General features: G+C 50.2%; 1 protein-coding gene across 2 annotated transcripts; it reads left to right on the forward strand.

The window, feature by feature from the left end:
• The first annotated feature begins 718 nt into the window (after nucleotides 1–718).
• Dhcr7 (7-dehydrocholesterol reductase) lies at nucleotides 719–18,262 on the forward strand. Of its 2 annotated transcripts, XM_021168127.2 has the most exons (9): nucleotides 719–753; nucleotides 4,237–4,364; nucleotides 6,594–6,685; nucleotides 7,688–7,910; nucleotides 10,319–10,409; nucleotides 11,050–11,263; nucleotides 12,993–13,197; nucleotides 15,342–15,473; nucleotides 16,930–18,262. In XM_021168127.2, the coding sequence occupies exons 3-9, from the start codon at nucleotides 6,600–6,602 to the stop codon at nucleotides 17,392–17,394; spliced, it is 1,416 nt and encodes a 471-aa protein (XP_021023786.1). In that variant the 5' UTR covers nucleotides 719–753; nucleotides 4,237–4,364; nucleotides 6,594–6,599; the 3' UTR covers nucleotides 17,395–18,262. The 2 variants fall into 2 exon arrangements, with proteins under 2 accessions (XP_021023786.1, XP_021023787.1); XM_021168128.2 differs by lacking the exons at nucleotides 719–753; nucleotides 4,237–4,364 and adding an exon at nucleotides 754–800.
• Nucleotides 18,263–20,357: the final 2,095 nt, after the last annotated feature.

A 20,357-nucleotide genomic window follows, 5' to 3' on the forward strand; every position in this document is an offset into this window, starting at 1 on the left:
GTGGGGGAAGAGCAATAAAGGACATTGTTGGACAGTTGAGGCACCAGCATATGGACAGTAGTTAACAGTGTTGAAGTCACTTCTGTTACCAGTTTGATTCATTGTGGCTGCAGAAGAGACTCTCGCCAGGAGAGGGCGACTGTAACTAACGAATATCAGGTGGCAGTGAGGAACAAGATGAAAAGAGTGAAACTTCATAGCTGCTTTGTTAAGGCTCCCCAATACCCTTAGGGGCACGGAGGTATGACTGAGTCCTGCCCACGGAGGTTTGGCTGTCCTGCTGGGGCCTCAACTGCATTCACAGTCTGCTAGCTGCTTCTTCCTTGCTGATCTGGTCTGGTCTTGTCTCGCGGTCTCCGCAGTATATGTTGTTCCGTGCACAAGATGCTCTCCTTCAGGTAGGAGCTAAGCAGCAGGGCAAACTGAAGAAGCACGGTAGGGGCAGGTTCAGAGCCTGCGCCGCAGAATCCACACTTGCATCCTTCCTCCCACCAAGCGGAGTCAGACCGCCGACCCCAGGGGCGGGGGCGGGGCGGGGCCCGTTCTGCTGTCAATCTCAAGACTGCCGCCGCCGACTGGCGGGCCTGGTAGGCTCCGAGTCAGCTCACTGCCTTCACCAATCACAGGGCGCGGCTCGCGAAATCCACTTCCGATTGGTCGTCTGTGACCTCACATCATCTGGGGCGGAGCTTCAGGCAGGCACTTAGAATACTGCTGGAGAGCGTGGATCAGCCGTCTGGATCCCGCACTCAGGTGAGAATTCGTGTGCGCGGACCAGGCCAGAATGCAGGAGAAGGACGGTGCGCACAGACGGGGGGGTGGGGGGGGGGAGCGTCGAGAGTGCAGAAGAGTGGACCGTATGTACAAAAAGGAAGGAGGCAATTTGTGCAATTGCGGGAGCGGCCGGAGATGTGTATGTAGATGAGGGTATGCGTGTTTGCACAGGTTTTAGGTAGATTGCCGAATAGATGTGCAGATTTAGAGGCGTGTGCACAGGAGAGGGATCTATGTGCTCTGGTTTGGGGAGATGTGTGCTGAGGGAGGGGGCCTAAAGGCCGAATAGGAGGGGAGATGCTTTGCCCAGGTGGTCAGGTGCACCTGTGACCAGGTATGGAGGTGGAGGCAGCCATCTCCTGTGAGATGAGGATCCAGTTCCCTGGGGGACCTTCGAATGCTCGAATATAGAGGGGCAAGTATAAACTCACCCCTTGACCCATTCTCCTATCCCAGAGCATATACAACCTCCAGAATCTCTTCATTGGATTTGAATGATTCTATTTATTCTCTCAGGAGATAGATGGATTGCCCACTGGCATAAGGATCACGGGACGATCTAGGCATACCTGGCCTCCCCAGGTTGTGGAGAGTCCCCTGTGCCCCTAAAAATCAAGATGGTTTTCAAAGGAAGAATTCAAACAACCGAACATCTTTAATTTTTGAAATTGCTCTTTAAAACAAAAACAAAGTAGTTGATGGGTATAGAGAGGGCCTGCATGCTGCACACCAGAAAGAGGTGCACCTAGTAGTGTATGGTAAAGCCCTGCTGCCAAAGAATTTGGTAAAACCAAACCAAAACAAAAACAACAACAAAAACCATTTGGCTTATAAAGGAGGGACAGTAGATTATATAAATGAGAATTTGTGAAACAATCTGGAAGGGTAATGAGGCCTGGGATGGACTTGAGGGAGGAGAAAACACTTTTGGTTTCACATCAGACATCACATTTTGGAACTTCTGAAAAGCAGAGATCTTATAGCTTCGATTAGAACCAGAGATTATTGCAAATCTCAGGTCATTTCCTTCCTCATTGGGCTCATTTCTGGGGGCTTCAGGAATTGCTGGTCCTCCACAGGGACCTCAAGCTTTCAAGATAAGTCAGACCACAGTTTTGTGTTCAGAGCAGGGGAGGATCCCCTATGCAGAGCTCACCAGCCTTGGGTCACTCCAGAAGCCAGCCTCCCTGACCTGGGGAAAGTGGTGGGGCCTAGTGAACCCCCACGTGCCATTTAATTGCAGAAGCTCTTCTGCTAGAAAAATTGAGGAAACCCCAACATGCCAACGTTTGTAATGCTATCTAGTCTCCTACAGGAGGGAGGGGCTTGTCCCTGCTCACACCCGCAGAGCCGGATCTTTCTAGCACTGAGTGCCAGAACATCTGATTTCTTTGGTGATTGTCAGTGGGTGTGACAGATGTGTACGTGTCTATACAGAGCACTGCAGGAGGATCTTGTGTCTGCCTGCTGCCGAAGCCCCAAGTGTTTCCCAGGATAAATTTCCATTGGTACACGTAGGGGGACATGCTTCTCGCCATACACCCATTTCCAGGATTTCCTACCTTTCCATCTTAAAATCCAACCCGAGACTCACAGATCTCCAGACTGATTACCCTGCTGTTTCTGGAATATTCCAGCGACATAGATGCTTCTCTGTATGGAAGATCCCTGGAATCTGATAATGCAAAGTTAACCATGTCATTGTTACTGCACAGCCTCCCCGTGTGCCAAAGTGGAGCACCAGGCCCAGCCTTGTCTGGTAGGCCGCATGAGCAGTCACCGAATTGTCCTGCCTTGTTCTTTTCCCATCGTCTCATCTGTGAACATTATTCATTCTGCCGGTGGGCTGGGCACCTGGCACTTGGCAAATGCTGAATGGATTGTAGCTCTAGCATCAGGCAGCAGCTCCTTGTAGACATCTTTTTGTTGCCCCTTCAGGGTGTGGAATGACCGAGCTGTGACCACTAAGGTCTGGTGATGTCTCATATCCTTTCCAAGGAGAGATCTAAAAGGCTTGCCTTTCCCTAGCACTGCCCGAATGAGTTTCTCACTGCCTGGAGGCCACCCATAAGCCAGGACAAGCAAGCCCACGTGGGTCTGTGGGAGGAGAGTCCACTCCCATGACACACCTCCCCAGACCTTGAGAAATGCTGAAAGGCTTGTTTAGGTTTGCCATGCCCCGGCTTGGTGCTTCCTGCTGATGTCATAGCTGTCTCCTCGCCTCCACACATGCTCCTTTCCATAGGAAGGATGGATAAATAAATAAATAAATTATTAAAAACTGACACAAACATGTAACCACTAGTACATAGGAAATGAAGCCAGACGGGTTAGAAATTAAAGGTTATTCTTGGCTACACAGTAAGTTCAAGGCCACATACCCATGTAGAAGAATGGCCTGTCACCTTCCTCTGTGCTGGGTGTCACCCCTCAAGGCGACAGGTGTTCTGCTTTTTGGATCAACCACCCTGACTGCAGCAGCTTCCATTACAGCATGTTGGCATCTCAGGCCTTAGTGCCCCCACACAACCCCTCCCCTTGGATCTACAGCCATCAGGTTCATGGTGAACATTTTTTGCTTTTCTCTTCCTGAATTGTCACTGAAATCATCCCACTGCCTTAGGTGTGGTGGACAGTTTTCCAGTTGCAGCATGGCCATGCTGCCCATGATGGCTTTGTCTGGTCAGCTGAACAAAGCCTTCAGCTTTCTTGACCTGAGTCAGGTTATTTCCTTTTCTTTCCTTTTCTTAAGACAGGGTCTCAGGTTTTTGCTCTGCTGACCTGGAACTCACTGTGTAGACCATTTGGGCCTCAAACTCACAAAGATCTATCTGTCTCTGCCTCTCAGGCGCTCATTAAAGATGAGAGTACCACTATGCCTGGCCCGTTGGTTTCATTTAGCGTATGGGGCACCAGTGAACCTTCCACATCTGTCCTTTTAAAGATGACCATCACAAATCCTTGGGGACATAGGCTTAGGTGCCCTGGGGCACCCAATAGGTCCCTGATTCTCTTGCATTCTCATGAAAACTGGTTCCCAATCCAGGTCGTTCTCTGAGTTACTCTGTGTTCCTGTGTTCGTGGCATTTCAGTGGCTTCTAGTATGTTCTGTGGGAATGTGCCAGCTCCAGGGTGAGTGCCAGGATGGTTTTACATGTGTAGGTTTGGCTGTCAGCATCCCAGGGAAATCTGTTACTATCTGTCAGGCCTACCTGTGCTGCCTCTAGCATTCCTAAGCCTCTGGAACCTTGCATTCACTTGCCCCAGCTCGACCTCTCAGGCTCCTGCTGACATTGGCTCTGTCACCCCTAGATGGACTCGGTGTACCCCAAGCCCTGAGTCTGGCCCTTGCTTGATGTCAACAGTGATCCTGACACATACAGTGTGGCTCCTTATCTGCCGTTCGCCTTGACATTTCAGCCTCCTGGGTGACCTTGGTGTTTTTTGTGGCCTCTGTGTCAGGGTGTTGCTCAGTATATGGACAAGGATTTATCAGACCTTGGGGGACTTCTGAGCCTGGACGTTTTGAGAACCATTTTTGAGAAAGACAACATCATTCTGTTGTGAAACCTGTAGCCCAGAGGTCAAAGGTGAGTGTGTTGCTCACAGTGCCCTTGAGCATGGGCAGTGGAAGTGAGGTACTGTTTTAAAAGCTGACGAATAGGCTGGAGAGGTGGCTGGGTGGCAGAAAGCACTGGCTGTTCTCCCAGAGGACCTGGGTTTGCCCAGCACCTATATGGTGGCTCAAAACTCTCAGTTCCAGAGGATCTGACGTTTTCTTCTGCCCTCCATGAGTGGTGCACAGACATACAAGTAGACAAAATCCACATGCACATAAGATTAAAAAAAAAATAATGAAGGAAACAGTGCACCAGTCACATGTCAGCTGTTCAGTGAGGCTCGGGAGTGGAAGGGGATCCCATCTCCCCAGCCACCACACATTTAAATATCTTTTTACAAAATCCGGTGCCTGTGACAGAGGTATGACCAGATACCTGACCTCCACATACATTTAAAATAGTTACTTTTGTATTTTTTTCAGAGTCTCTTGTAGACCAAGCTGGCCTTGAACTTTATCTATAGTTTAGGATGGCCTTGAACTCCTGATCCTCCTGCCTCCAAGTGCTGGGAACACAGGAGTGCACTCTCACTTGGCACTATCAGTTGGCTTGATTCTGCCAATTCTACCACAACTAAGCCACAGGACCAGCCCCACTCAGTCATTCAATGTGTTATTTTCATCACATCTGAGTCCTGTGTTTGGAAAAGGAATATACCATAGGGGCTAGAGGTCAGATGGCAAGCTATGAGTTGCTTCTCTCCCTCCACCACATGGGTAACAGGGTTTGAACTCAGGCTGTTTGCCTCAGCAACAGGTACCTTTCCCTACTGAGCCATCCTACCAGTCTTTGTCTTTTTATTGTTTCATGGTAGACAGTGCTGTGAGTTCTGGGCCAATCTAGGCTGTAGAGTAAGTCCCTGACTCAAAAAAAAAAAATCAGACAGCCTGTACTGTGGACAGTGCTTTAGTATCTCCAGTGTTTAGGTCTGAGGTTCTTGTCTCATGGGCTTGCATAGTTTCCTAGCACGGTAGACTATCAGAAAGGGATGCTGGTGCCAAGCTTTATATCCTCGGGGCTCATCTGTGAGTCAGGGCAAGAAGAATACCAGTCCCCTCTTTGGAGACTCCTGGAAGGCATGTGGACTCGTGGCCCTGGGTTTACTGTGATTAGTGTAGGCACTAGAGATCGGGGAGATTAGGGAAGCTTTGATAGTTGCGTGGGACTGTAAATGGGAGCGTACACCAAGCGCATTGTGTGTGCTGCTGAGCAGGAAGCAGTGTGATAGTTTTCAGTGGGTGGGGTGAGGTTGAGGGAGTCAGGGGTGGGGCTGTCAAAAGCAGGTTGCTCTATTCAGGCAGCACAGGCTCTGAGGCCAGGCTTGCTGGAGAACAGAGACTTCATACAGGCAGATCTCTCCAGCGTTCCCTTTCCATTCTTTGACCTTGGTGTGCGCATGCGGGCATATGTGCACAATATGTGGGTGGGTGAACATGTGCCATGGGGTGTGAGAGTGGAGGTCAGAAGTCAACTTTGGCGAGTTAATTTTCCTCTGCCACGTAGTCCTGGGGATGAGACTCAGGTGGTCAAATTTGGTGGCAGGCATCCTAACCTGCTGAACCATTCTGCTAGCACTGCTATGGCACCATTTCACTGATGGTGTGTGTGTGTGTGTGTGTGTGTGTGTGTGTACGCACGTGCACGTGGGTATGTGTGCACGTGCGCGTGGAGGCCACCGATGGTCAACAGTGAGTGTCCTCCCTCCTTGCTATTGGAGGGAGAGGGACAGCACACGCATGTTAAGTGTACAAACAAAACTCGCCTGTGCAGTGAGCAGGGTTATAGAGGGAAGCCACTTGCCATTAGCTGGTCATAGTCAACTGAGGAGGGGACCCGGGACCTTTTACATTAGTGCTGTACAGGGACATCTGTGAACATGCTCCAAGAAGTAGTGTGTACTATCAGGAAGGCTGAAAGCCATATTCAAAGATGGTGAAGATTCTGGGGTCTGGAGGAGCAGGGAGGAGCCAGTCTCTGCATCTGCCACAGCTGGGGAAGATACTAATGAGTGAGGTGGGGAGGTTGGGTGGGAGGCAGCAGGCTCAGCAAACACCTAAGTGCCTTCTTTTCTTCTCCCAGAATCTGTTGTGGGTAATCAGGTACTGAGAAAGCTACAGAGGTTGCCTGCTCTAGTCAGCACTTGAGTCCTGGTGGGGTCTGACTTTCTGGGAAGATCTGAGCCTTTCTTCCTTCCCTCAGGGCCTGATGGCTTCGAAATCCCAGCACAACACTCCCAAAGTCAAGAGTCCCAACGGCAAGGCTGGATCTCAAGGACAATGGGGCCGTGCCTGGTAAGGGGCTTGCCTGTTCTACTAACAAGAGGATGAGGCTGACTCTCAAGGGTTTCAGCTTCAGGGACGTACTGGATCTAGAAAAAAATGATTATTTTATAAAGACAAATGAAAGGCAAGCTGTTTCCCATTCCACAAAATGAATAATTGGAAAGAAGAGTTTAGAAGCCATTTTGGGTGCTCTGTTCCTTGCCCGAAGTGCTTGGGAATGGAAATAATCTCACTTCTGACATGTGTGTGCTTGCGAGTACACACACATTGAGATATGTATGTGTATGTATTCTGATATATCTTAGGGAGATGGTTATAGGAACCCCATGCTCAGTAACCTATTTTCAGCATGCCTATGTTTTTAATGCAACTTATCACATGAGGGCAGAGTTGGAACTTACCCTGCCAGGAATCCAGGTCTTTCAGATGGCCCTAAGAGTCATCTTGAGCCCTGCCACCAACCCAGGAAAGCTGGGTTGGTGTCTTGGTGCTCTCTCTGCCATTGAGGAATGTGAATACATTGTGTGTTAAGTGTCCTTAATACAAGAAGTGTATTAAGTAGAAGGGGCCTGGGGAGCCACTGGCCCTGAGGGTCAGGAAGAACCCCCTGTACTCATGTACTGGTCTGTGGGCTTTTTGTTGGTGATCACAGGACACCTTCTGGTACTGCCATAGAAACAGCATGAGTGATCTGTCCTGGCTAGAGGGATTTCTCAACTGATACCCTTTTCCACCAGGTTCTAACGGGTGTAAAGGAGAGGCCAAGGGCAACTTGGAGGCCCCATGTGGCCCAAGGCGGTTGGAGGGCAGGTCAGAGAGCCTCGTGGGGCTCAAGGGACAGAAGAGAGTCTCAGAGGAATGGGGTTTGAGGGACAAAAGGGAATCTCAGAGTCCTCCATGGAGCCCAAGGGATGGGACATTTCTGTCCAAGGAACAGAAGAGGGTCTCTAAGTCCCTGTGGGGCTTGAGAACAAGAGCCCTCATGGTAGCCACCCTCTGTCCTTCTCTCAGGGAAGTGGACTGGTTCTCCCTGGCCAGCATCATTTTCCTGCTGCTCTTCGCTCCGTTCATTGTGTACTACTTCATCATGGCATGTGACCAGTACAGCTGCTCCCTGACTGCCCCCGTGTTGGACATAGCTACAGGCCATGCTAGTCTGGCAGACATTTGGTCCAAGACACCACCTGTGACAGCTAAAGCTGCCCAACTGTATGCCTTGTGGGTCAGCTTCCAGGTCAGTCCACCGCCTTGGGGCTGGGTTGCAGTGGGGTCCTGTCTGGGATGCAGACTTCTGACCCAGAGTGATGCTCAAGTCAGGATGCAGCAGTTACCTAGAAGCAGATACACAGAGCAGGAAGCACCTGTGTGTCACATTGTATCCTTTATGGTCCCCCCCTCCCACCCCCACCTGACTGAGCAGTGAAGGCTGCCAGTGGGAGGGCATAGGGTGCCTTGAGGGAGTTCCTTCACACAGCTGGAATCTTTCATGGTAGCTTCTAGGAGGTGTTGTCCTAGACTTCACTGCTTCCACAGGTTTCCAGATAGTCCTGGTCACGAGTGTCTTTGTAATGCAACCTCTCTAACAGGAAATCTAGGAGGTCACTAGGCAGGAGCAGCCTTCACAGGTCGGATGTTGGACAGGGATGTAAGTCTACAGTTAGGACACGGTTAGGGAACCACAGGGGAATCAAGTCACATTTTTCTCCCAGGCAGAATCTTGCTTTGAGACTTGTCTCTCCCAGGGCCCAAACTTTTGGACTCCAGAGTCTTCCTCCTTTTCATTACCTCTGTCCTCTGGGTGAGAAGGATAGCATGAGTTGAGGTTGCTAAAGCATGGAAAAGCCCAGCTGTCCAGTAGAGGGCTGGATAAACAATACATGGTCTGTCCATTAGTAGAACGCTACTGGACCATAGAAAGGATGGGCCTCTGACCAAGGCCTCCCTCTGGGCCAGTGTTGGAAATAGTTGCCAAGTGGAAGATGCTAAGACCAATTTATGTGAAATGTCTAGATCACATTGACACGCTGGAAAGATTGGTGGTTCCCAGGGACTGCGGGAGAAGATGAGAAACAGTTGACAGTGGGAACAGGGTTCCCCTGTTTAAACAACAAAACGTATTTGGGGTCAGAGGTTGAGACAGGGTTTCTTTGTGTAGCCTTGGGCTGTCCTGGAACTTGATCTGTATACCAGACTGGCCTTGAACTCAAGAGATCTGCCTCTTTCTGCTTCCCAAGTGCTGGCATTAAAGGGATGTACCACTACCACTTAAAAAGTTTTTTTTTTAAAGATTATTTTATGTGTGTGGATATTTTTCCTACACACACACACATATTTAGATTTACTTATTTATTTATTTTTTTATTTATATGAGTACACTACAGCTGTCTTCAGACGCATACTAGAAGAGGGCATCGAATCCCATTACAGATGGTTGTGAGCCACCATGTGGTTGCTGGAGATTGAACTCACGACCTCTGGAAGAGCAGCCAGTGCTCTTAACTGCTGAGCCATCTCTCCAGACCCCCTACACATCTATATGTGCGCTGTGTGTTTACAGTTCCAAATGGAGGCCAGAAGAGGAAATAGGATCTCCTGGAACTGGAGTTACAGACAGGTGTGAGCTGCTATGTGGGTGCTGATGCTGGGGATCTAACCCATGACCTCTGGACAGGTAGCAGTTGCTTTTAACAGCCAGTTTTCTCTCTCCCATCCTAGGATTCCCTTTGGTAGTGTTGTCTTAGTTAGGGTTTTACGGCTGTGAACAGACACCTTAACCAAGGCAACTCTTGTAAGGACAACATTTAATTGAGGCTGACTTACAGGTTCAGAGGTTCAGTCCATTATCATCAAGGCAGGAACATAGCAGCATCCAGGCAGGCATGGTGTAAGAGGAGCTGAGAGTTCTACATCTTCATCTGAAGGCTGCTAGCAGAATACTGGCTTTCAGGCAGCTAGGATGAGGGTCTTAAAGGCCACACCCACAGTGACACAACCTACTCCAACAAGCCCATACCTACTTCAACAAGGCCACACCTTCTGATAGTGCCGATCCCTCTGCCAAGCTTATACAAACAATCAAGTGTCCTAGAATCAGTTTGTGGTGATGGCTCCCTGGTCTTGTGAGCCTATTACATGACTCTGAGCCACGATGTTGAAAGAATGGGCTTCATAGGATGTGGATCACAGTCAATGCTTTTATTGTTATTTTATGGTTTTTGTTTTGTTTTGTTTTGTTTTTTAAAAAACAGGCTTTTTAGAAATTATTGATTTTTATTCTATATGCACTGGTGTTTTGCCTGCATGTGTGTTTGTGCTAACGTGTCAACTCCTGGAGCTGGAGTTACAGACAGTGGTGAGCTGCTTTGTGGCTGCTGGGAATTGAACCTGAGTCCTCTAGAAGAGGAGCCAGTGCTCTTAACCACTGAGCCATCTCTCCTGCCCTCATCTCAATGTTTTTAAATGGCCTTGGAAAGGGGTTGGGAGGGCCCATGTGTCCCAGGAAGCCTGCCCAGCTCCTGGAGTGCTAAGCTAGAATAGCAATAGCTGTGCTTCTTGTGTCTGACCAATAAAACCAGGCCAGGTGAGATCACACAGCTCTCACCGAGCAGGCTGCCGGTCTTCCCACCTAAAACTCCATTTCAGGTGCTGCTTTACTCCTGCCTTCCTGACTTCTGCCACAGATTTCTGCCAGGTTATGTGGGAGGCGTCCAAGAAGGTGCCATTACTCCAGCAGGTAACCCTTGCCTCTGAGTTGGTGGGTGACTTGCCCTGCCTAGTCTGCTTCTGACTCCTGGGGTGGCTTTTCCATGCTGCATCCCAAATAAGAACCAATTTAGTTTGCACGCTGTCCTCCGGGCCTCAAGGTTCTGGAGGAGATCTATTGCTCTTGTAGACGTGGCACATTCAGCACTCAGGAATGCAGTCCCTGACTCTTGCTGTCTTTCAGTCCTACTGCTTCCCGGCAGTGGGAGGACCCCGACTTTACCTTGCTAATGGCATGGAGTTGGAATCCCACCTGTGCCTCCAGCAGAGATCTCAGAGAGGCACTGTAAGCAAACACGACGGGAGCTGGGAGAACATAGGGTTGACTTCCTCTGACCTTGCTCACACCTTATAGTCCTGTCCTCAAGTTGGGATGGATAACATGGGTGAGAAGCAACACTGAGCAGCCACAGCCTCACAGTGTGAAGGGTGCTGCTAGCCTCTAAGCCTGGGTATGAAACAGAAAATGGCTCCTGTCCTTCAGAATGGTACCTGGAAGCTGTAGCCAGGGTCTACAGCAACAGAGACCAGGGAGCAGATAGGTGTGAGACAGGGACATGGCCAGGCCAGGTGATGCAACCAGAGTTCTCTGTCTGATTATCTCTCTGCAGGGGTTGTAAACAAGTATGAGGTGAATGGGCTGCAAGCCTGGCTCATTACCCACATCCTCTGGTTTGTGAACGCTTACCTCTTATCCTGGTTCTCCCCCACCATCATCTTTGACAACTGGATCCCCTTGCTATGGTGTGCCAACATCCTGGGCTATGCCGTGTCCACGTTTGCAATGATCAAGGGCTACCTGTTCCCCACCAGTGCCGAAGACTGGTAAGTTCCTTAGCATCTGGGCAAGCCTGGAATGGATGGTACATACTTCCCCTCAGGGCCTGGCAGAGAGAGAGTTGAGAAGTGAGACCTGGGACCAGCCTTTTGGATGCCTGGATTTTCTTGCTTGGAGAACTGCTAGCGGTAGCCAAGGCTGCCATGGGAGCAGTTGAACTAGAAGGGCAACTTCTGGCTGCGGAGGAGGCAGATCTTTGCCTCTTTCTTCGGATTATTTCTTATGAGAGCGCCTTAGAGAAACTCTTGTTATCTCAGCAGCTTTACCGTAGCTGCTTCCTAGGAGAGCCCATGCTTGTTCACAGCATTTTCATAGTTGGAGATCAACTATCCAGTCCATTCCATCTACCCATCTACTCTTCCATCCACCCATCTACCCATTACTTATCTGTTTACTCACCCATCTGCCCATCAACTACTCCTCTTCCTATTCATACACTCATTGTCCTCATATCTGTCTACTCATCCACCTCTCCACCCACGCAGCCATTCACCATCTACCATCTAATCATCCATTCGCTCTCTACATACCCACCCATACACCTATCTTATTTATCAGTCTATTTATCAGCCCATCCATTCCTCCATCCATCCACCCATCATCCATCCATCTATCTACTTATCCATCTGCCTACCTGCCTATCTACCTATATACCCATCCATCTACCTATCCACTCATCCATCTACCCACCATACACTCATCCACTTATCTATCTGTCTGTCTACCTATATACCCATCTAGCTACCCACTCACCCATCCATCCATCCATCCATCCACTCATCCAGGAACAGATAATCGGCAAGTTCTTCTGGAGTTCTTAATTTTGTCTGGGGATACAGATGAAAACAGAACATCTCTCCCTTAACTGTTGGCTTTGGCTTTGGGCAGTGAGCCTCAGATGAGAATGTTGTATGGCTTGGGTTACCCTATGTGCAGTTTACCGCCTTACTGTCTTTTATGGCTCCCAGAGCCGTTGCTGCTTTTGTAGATGTAATGTTTGGTTCTTTCTCCTTAGCCTGACTGTGGGAACTAGGCATGAGAACCTGCTGTCCCAGCTAGCAATAATCCCTGTGCGTGCACAGTAGGCTATAGCTAGGAAGAGTCTTCACCTCAATTATCTCAGCTGATTCTCTCCCCTAGTCTTGGATGAAGGGTTTACTGTGGAGCAGGTGGCCAAGACCATGAACTTGGTCACTGAACTGTGGAACAGGGAGAAACGTGGAGCTTAGGCTGTGAGCACAGGACATTTGCCTCGTAATCCAAGTGCCCCTGTGTTCTATGTCTCTGCTGAGCATGAGCACAGTGTCCTCTGAATGCAAATACCGGTTTGAGTGCAAGGCTGCCATGCTCTCCCACATCCTCTGGTTTGGACACTTTAAGGTCACAGTGGCATCCAGGCTGCCTCTTGCAATTGCCAGAACCTGAACCTTGGTGTCCACAAAGCTGGATGAGCTATGTATGGCGAGATATACTACTTAATTACATGTGTCTTTGGAGAGCAGGGGATATGGCTCAGTGGTTAAGAAGAACACTGGCTACTCTTGCAGAGGACCTGGGTTCGGTACCCAGCACTCACAAGGCAGCTCACAACTGTTCAGCTCCCTCTTCTGGCCTCTGAGCGCCCTGTACCCACATGATGTACAGACAAGCATGCAGATAAAACACATAAAATAAACCTAAAACAAAATTTTAATGTGTCTTCTGTCTGCTTTTAAGCAAATTCACAGGCAATTTCTTCTACAACTATATGATGGGAATTGAGTTTAACCCCCGCATCGGGAAGTGGTTTGACTTCAAGCTGTTCTTCAATGGACGACCGGGGATTGTAGCCTGGACCCTCATCAACCTGTCCTTCGCTGCCAAGCAACAGGAGCTTTATGGCCATGTGACCAACTCCATGATTTTAGTCAATGTCTTACAGGTAACTTGGTGTGCTTGCAGCCAGGGAGGGCAGGGTGCCACACCTGCTGGACTCTGAGAGAGTTCCCAGCATGCTGTCCTGTACAGAGCTGGCTCTTCCAGGTCACAGTAAAGGACATGCTGAAAATCTACCACTACATAGATGCCATTGTGCCAGCCCCCAAAGAGACACCATGCAGTCCAGCCTAGTCCAAGGACGGCGACTCCCTTAGGTGCTGCCCTCAGATAGGATCTGAGAGTATATGGGCTTTTGTTCACCAGCTAGAGAAGAGAGATGTCAGGCATGCTGTGGGCTCAAGGAGTGACCTGTGGAGTCTTCATAGTGGGAGTGGGAGAGGTTGAGACCCTGAGGAAGGTCCTCTGTCCTGAAGCAGCCACTAGGAAGCTCATGGCCAGGTGGGACCAACATGGGGACACTTTTGGAGTTTTCCATCCTTCAGTTAAAGGCAGTTGTCACTCAGGAGGCTGTGGCAGGATTGTTATGAGTTCAAGACTAGCTGGGAGCTACATACTGAGTGTGAGAGTAGCCTGGATTACAGGGTGAGACTCTATTTTAAGAACAACAGTAAGACCAGGGAGAGGGCTCTGTGACTAAAGGGGCTTACCCTGAGAGCATGAAGGCCAAAATTCAGGGCTGGAGAGATGACTCAGAGGTTAAGAACACTGACTGCTCTTCTAGAGGTCCTGAGTTCCATTCCCAGCAACCACATGGTGGCTCACAACCATCTGAGGTAGGAACTGATGCCCTCTTCTGGTGCATCTGAAGACAGCTACAGTGTACTCATATACATAAAATACATACATACATACATACATACATACATACATACATACATCTTTTTTTAAAAAAGGCCGAAGTTCGGATATCCCAGAACCTGTGTAACTCCAGCCTCAAAAGGCAGAGGCAGGGGGATCCCCAGAACAGGCTGACCAGTGAGACTAAACATATTGGTAAGCTCTGGGTTTGGCAGAGAGACCTTGCCTCAGTGAATAAAATGGAAGACTTCAATCTGTGGCCTCCACGTGCACAGACATTTGTTCATGCACCCACATATATGTCCCTACGCATATACTACATACACACATGTGTAAAAGGAAAAAAAGGGGAGAAAATTTAAAAACCAATGGAAAAAAAATGCCCAGGGGTACCAGAGTGTGGCCTGGGTCTATAGTGTGTCCAGCAGGGCTGCAGGGACCAGGAAAGAGTAACTGCAGATGAGGAGGAGGCCACGGGCATAGCTCAGGCTAACTGACTGTGTGTTGGGTGGGGCCAGACTGCAGATGAATGACTGGATGGAGTAAGTCCCTGCCTCTCACCAACTCTAGTCATGCAGACCTAGGGACCTGAGGAGCGGGTGGTATGGCCAGGACCGTGGCCTTTGGGAGGGATCTTCTCTGTGGTCCTCCATAAAGCTCCTTCAGTGCTGGGGAAGAGAGATGGATGGAGAAGAGACCCACAGAGCACTGGGGTCTGGGCTCCTTAGGCCAGCTTCCTGGCACACCCAAGGCTCAGGTAGATACCGATATGGACATGTGTCTATGTGCTATAGGCAAATCCCAGTATGCCTGAGCAATGTACTACTTCCCCTTTATAAAGGACTACCTCAGGCAGGGTGAGCATTGCCACTTTTGCAACTCTTGACTAGCACACTTAGCACCCTACTGATGAATCTAGAGTCTCTGGAAGGCTCTCTGTGTGCCCTAGTCACAACTTATGGCCCTTGAGGTGGGAAGTGATGAGCAAGGACTTTGCTTGTGTCCATCTCTGTGAATGGATCTCAGTTTCCTTGGATACCTTGTGCATGTCATGGTTCTGATGGGCAGCTGACAGGGGCCAGCGCTGGGACATTCACCATATAGATGTCCATATCGGTATCTACCTTGGTACTCAGTGCCAGCTTCCCAGGGACAGTCCCTGAGCTCCTCCATCTTGAGCCCCCACTGTTCTGAGCTCCACATCTCATGTCACCCGTGGGAACTATGGCTGGGATCCCGTCCTGCTGATAACAGTGGCCCCTCCACTTCTCTAATGTTCCCAGCCCCACAGTAACTTAATCAAGTTACTTAGCAACACCCCAACTGCCTGACCCCCATCACTCCCTTGCATGGGACTGTGATGGTAACAGTGTTGTCTCTGTGTTACAGGCCATCTACGTGTTAGACTTCTTCTGGAATGAAACCTGGTACCTGAAGACCATCGACATCTGCCATGACCACTTTGGGTGGTACCTGGGCTGGGGAGATTGTGTGTGGCTGCCCTACCTCTACACACTGCAGGTGAGGAGGAGCCAGGGGGTAGGGCACAGTGTTACCAGCTTCGTGGGCATTGGCTGTGTAGTCTTCAGGTGCTTCAGGTTGACCTTGAGCAGATACACATGCTGAGCTTGCCAGGGGCTTAGTCCTTGGGGTTCACTGGGCCAGTGTCTTCTCCCAAGCAGGGAAAGCTCCTTGCATCACAGATGTCTTTGACCCAGTATGGGATTTGGCTCCGACTCCATCCATCGTACACTGAACGTACCAAAAGTGGAAAGTTCATTTAACACACCTGGCCTACCAACTGTAGCTCACCCTTGCCTTCCCTAATGCACACATGGCCATGGCTGGGAAAGTCATCCCACCAAAGGCTTGGAGGACTGCTGAGACCTGTACTGAAACTGAATAGCAGACTATGTGGAATGGTTTTCACACCGTCTTAGGCTGATTCATGTAGCCACCTGTAGTTGGTCTGGGAGACCCTGGCATGGCCCCAGTGTGAGTGTGTCCCTAATCATCCTTGTGGTCATGAACACCCCCCCCCCCCAAATCACCAAAGGCAGGATAGAGCCAGCAGGGTGGCCAGCAGTGACTTGAGCTGGCCTATATGTCTTTATTCCCACCCACTTGCATGTGTTGGCACTGTGGTAGTAGTGGGCCTGCCTGAAGCTCGACCCCTGCTGCTTCCTGGAGCAGCTGGAGGGAGCTCAGAAGGATGTTAGCCTCTCCAGGAGTGGGGGAATCAGTAAGGTGGGCCTCTGTTGGCTGGCCACACAGCTGATAGGGACGTGGGTTATGGAAGTGGTCTGGCTCCCTATGCAAGGGTGCTGCTGGGAAAGCGGTAGTTCCCAGCAGAGCGGAGCGGGGAGAATAAGGACTTGGGTGGGTGTCAGCCCCAGACTCACACTGTGGATCCTCACCAACCGTAAGCAGCTGACGTGGTTGGGTTTCTACACAGACTGGGCACAGGCTCCTGGGGCATCTCATTGTATCTGTAGTGCCAGTGTGTGAACTGATGACAGAGACCACACTTACACAGGTCTTTGTATCTAGCAGGCCTCATTTTGGCCTCAGGATACAGTGGCCTCTATGTTAAGGAGTCCACAGATTAAACCAAGCATGCGTTGGAAGTAATGTTTTAAAAACTTGCTGCTGGGCCGGGGGGCACACACATGTAATCCCAGCTCTTGGGAGGTTGAGGTAGGAGGGTTAAGAGTTCAGTCCCCCTCAGCTGCATGGTAAGTTTGAGGTCAACTTGGGCTACATGAGGCTATCTCAAAACAAAAACAAAAATCCCTGAGTGCTGGGGTGACAGATGTGTGCCTTCCTGCCCCCCTTGTATCTTACTTAACAGAAAAGGAAGCTGGCGTGACAAGTCTGGGGCAGGGGCAGGGTCTACACTTCCTAGCCCACTCTGATGCTCACCCTCCTCTGTGGTAGGGCCACCTTTTACCTTTCTTCTCTCCCCTTTTCCCCCCAGGGCCTGTACTTGGTGTACCACCCTGTGCAGCTCTCCACCCCCAATGCCTTGGGCATCCTGCTGCTCGGCCTCGTGGGTTACTATATCTTCCGAATGACCAACCATCAGAAGGACCTGTTCCGCAGGACAGATGGGCGCTGCCTCATCTGGGGCAAGAAGCCCAAGGCCATCGAGTGCTCCTACACATCAGCCGACGGGCTGAAGCACCACAGCAAGCTGTTGGTCTCAGGCTTCTGGGGTGTGGCCCGCCACTTCAACTATACTGGTGACCTGATGGGCAGCCTTGCCTACTGCTTGGCTTGTGGCGGTGGCCACCTCCTCCCCTACTTTTACATCATCTATATGACTATCCTGCTCATCCACCGCTGCCTCCGTGATGAACACCGCTGTGCCAACAAGTATGGCCGTGATTGGGAGCGCTACACAGCCGCTGTGCCCTACCGCCTGCTGCCCGGAATCTTCTGAGGGCAGCCTTGGGAAGCATAGAGAGGTGTCATTGAGTGTGTGGAGTTGGATGCATGGGGGCTGGCATCTGGCTTTCCCCTGCAAACTGCCTCCTCAGTTTGCTCATCTGGAGAATGGAGAGCCTGGTGTCCCACAGTGGCTGCTGACAGCTGGAGAGCTGAATTCACACGGATACCCCAGCAGAATGGCTTGTTCTCTCTATTCAGCATCCTGATGGCAGAGGCCCTTTCATGTCTCTCTGTTTGGAGCCCACCATCTATTCTGTCTAGATAGCTTAGGCTTATCAGATGTCTCCCATGATTGGGCCATCCTGGTAAACTGGAGACCATGCAGGATCTAAAGAGTTTGGCAATGCCATCACCACCACCACCACCCCCCTGTCCTGGTGGGCTAGGCCCCATTTTTGTCTGTAGCATGTGCAGTGTTAATTGATCAGCCAAGGGTTCAGAGGCCTTTGAAGAAGGGAGGCTTTTTTGTTTAGGTTCTTGATTTTTTTTTTTACCCCAGGAATGGCAGGCAGTGGACTGGGCTATTCAGGGGGCACTGCCCACTGCACAGTGCCTGGCTTACTTGATAAACAGGGTTCCCAGGACTCCCCGAGTGCCCACCTAGCAGCTCATCCACCTGCCCTCTTCCGGAAGGTGCTTCTTGTTTACCCCTGAGACTTGGCTCAGACAACCCAGACCGTATCACCAGTCAGTGGCCTTAGCCACACCTTCCCCAACTGGAGACCCAGTGTTGGGGAAGAAACACATTCTCATTAGGGACACTGCCCCCCCCCCCAAACTCAGGGTATTCTGTAAAACTAGATAGGCTTGTCTTAGCCTTGCAGGCAGTTCTTTGTATTAAATCTGCTTTGTTAAATGAGTCATGCTGTGCTGTCTCTTGAATGGGCCTGACCAGTACCAGGGGTGGGAATTGGTGTGGGAGTGAATGAGGGCTGTCGTACGTTGTTGGATGGAACCCCAGGAAGTATTAGAGCCAATGCCTATTAGGGCACTATCAAAGCTTCATGTCCTAATGAGCATTGGGGACACCCTCCTCCATAATTCCCTTATCAGTCCAGAACTCTGCTGGGCCGTTTGCTTGTCAGAGGTGAGGCGTTCATTCCATTTGCCAGTGACAGGAAGCCACACAGTGAATGGAGAAGCCACATAGCTGGGCCTGGACTTCTCTTGTTTCTGGAAAAGTAGAGGTGAGTGAGAGGTGAGTGGTGCCCACAGCCAGGGCACAACTGGTCTGCTTCCAGAGCTGGTTGAACGTTTAACAAAGGGTTTCTGGCATCTGTGCTAGTCAGCACCTTTATTTTTCCCTCGGGCAAAGTCCTTTTAAGGAACCTGGGTGTGGTGGTTGTAACCTTAGACACCAGGTTCCACTGTTCACAGGTGAACTCTGGCTGTGCCTTCTGAAGGCTGTATATAGCCCTAAATAGGTGACCCTCTCTTGGCCTCAGCATCTAGTTTTTGTGTGCTAAAGGTCAGTCTTCCGGTCTTCCTACAGAGCTGGAGAAAGACATTCAAGCCATGGCAGGAGGTTCCCATGTTACTAGTGCTTGCCAATTGGCTATGGTTGTAGTTTGTTTTAGCCTGGGAGCCTAGTTAGGGTTTGGTGTATGGTGCCCTCATACCTGGGACTCTGTGACTGCTGGGCTGCTGCTCCCTGCTCTCTGCCAGTAACCCGCTGCAGTTCTCCGTGCAGCTTCAACCCAGGCTTTTTATGGCCCTTCCAAAGTGGGGCCAGCTGAACTGTGCTCTGGGTAGAGCCACCCTCATACCTCATCAGGTATCAGACAGATCTAGACTGCATGCTGGAGACATGAGCACCTTCAGAGTGGCCGGAAGGATCATTTGTCCTGTGTCCCTACCTACCCTGTTGGTTCTAGCGAGAGGGCCAAGATACCCTTAGAAGACAACCTCACAGCGTAACACACTTGTGACCTTGAGAGGGCCCTTGGCTACCCCATGCCTTCTGTGACAACATTGGATGATTCAGCCAAATGAGTCAAGGGGGTGAGGGGATGGAAGCAACTTGCCCTGAAGGAAGTGCCTGTCAAGTAGCTGAGACCAAGTTTAAAAGTGGGTGTCTTCATTCCAGCCCCACTGCAAGGGATAGGCCAGTGCTACAGAGTGTATGTAGTGTTCACACACAGGATCGTTGTTCTGGGATCGTCCCACAGCGTGGAAGCCATCATTGTTAATATGCTGTTTTCCCCTTTTAGTTTGGTTTTGTTTTGTTCTGTTTTTTTTAGGTAAAGTTCCCCATGTAGTCAGGGTTGGCCCAGAATCTGTGGCAATCTCACTTCAACCCCTGAGCCCAGGGGTTACAGATGTATACCCCCATGCTTGCCTGGGTTCTGGATTGAAAAAAAATTTTAAAGTTGTTTTAGAATTTTTTTTTTATGTGTATGAGTGTTTTGCCAGTATATATGTAAGTGCATCTATACTGGTAACCAAAGGCCAGAGAGAGAAATGAATCCCCTGACATCCAAGTTACAGATGGTTGTGAGCTGCCATGTGGGTTCTGGGAACTGAACCCCGACCCTCTGGAAGAGGGGCCAGCGCTCTTAACTGCTGAGTTGTTTCTTCAGCCCCTGGTTTAAATTTTTTTTTTTTTAAAGAATTGCATTTGAGGGCTGGGGAGATGGATCAGTTGGTAATGTGCTTGCCATGCAAGCCTGAGGACCTGTGTCCTGATCCAACAAAAGCCAGAGCCTAGCATCTGTAATCTCAGAGTGCTGTCAAAATGGGAGCCAGAGGCATGTGAACCAACAGCAGCAGCAACAGCAGCGGCGGCGGCAGTAGCAGCAGCAGCGCGCGCACACACAGAGGGAAAAAAAAAAGGATGATTTGACTTAATCCATACATAGGTAGGTGCCTGTTGTTCCTGCCCGTAGAGGCTCTGGGATAGCAGCTGCTTGGTCCCCCCTCAGCCTCCTCCACAAACCACAGGTGTTAGCAGAAAGC

This window comes from Mus caroli, chromosome 7 (genome assembly GCF_900094665.2).
Source record: "Mus caroli chromosome 7, CAROLI_EIJ_v1.1, whole genome shotgun sequence".
Taxonomy (NCBI): Eukaryota; Metazoa; Chordata; class Mammalia; order Rodentia; family Muridae; genus Mus; species Mus caroli.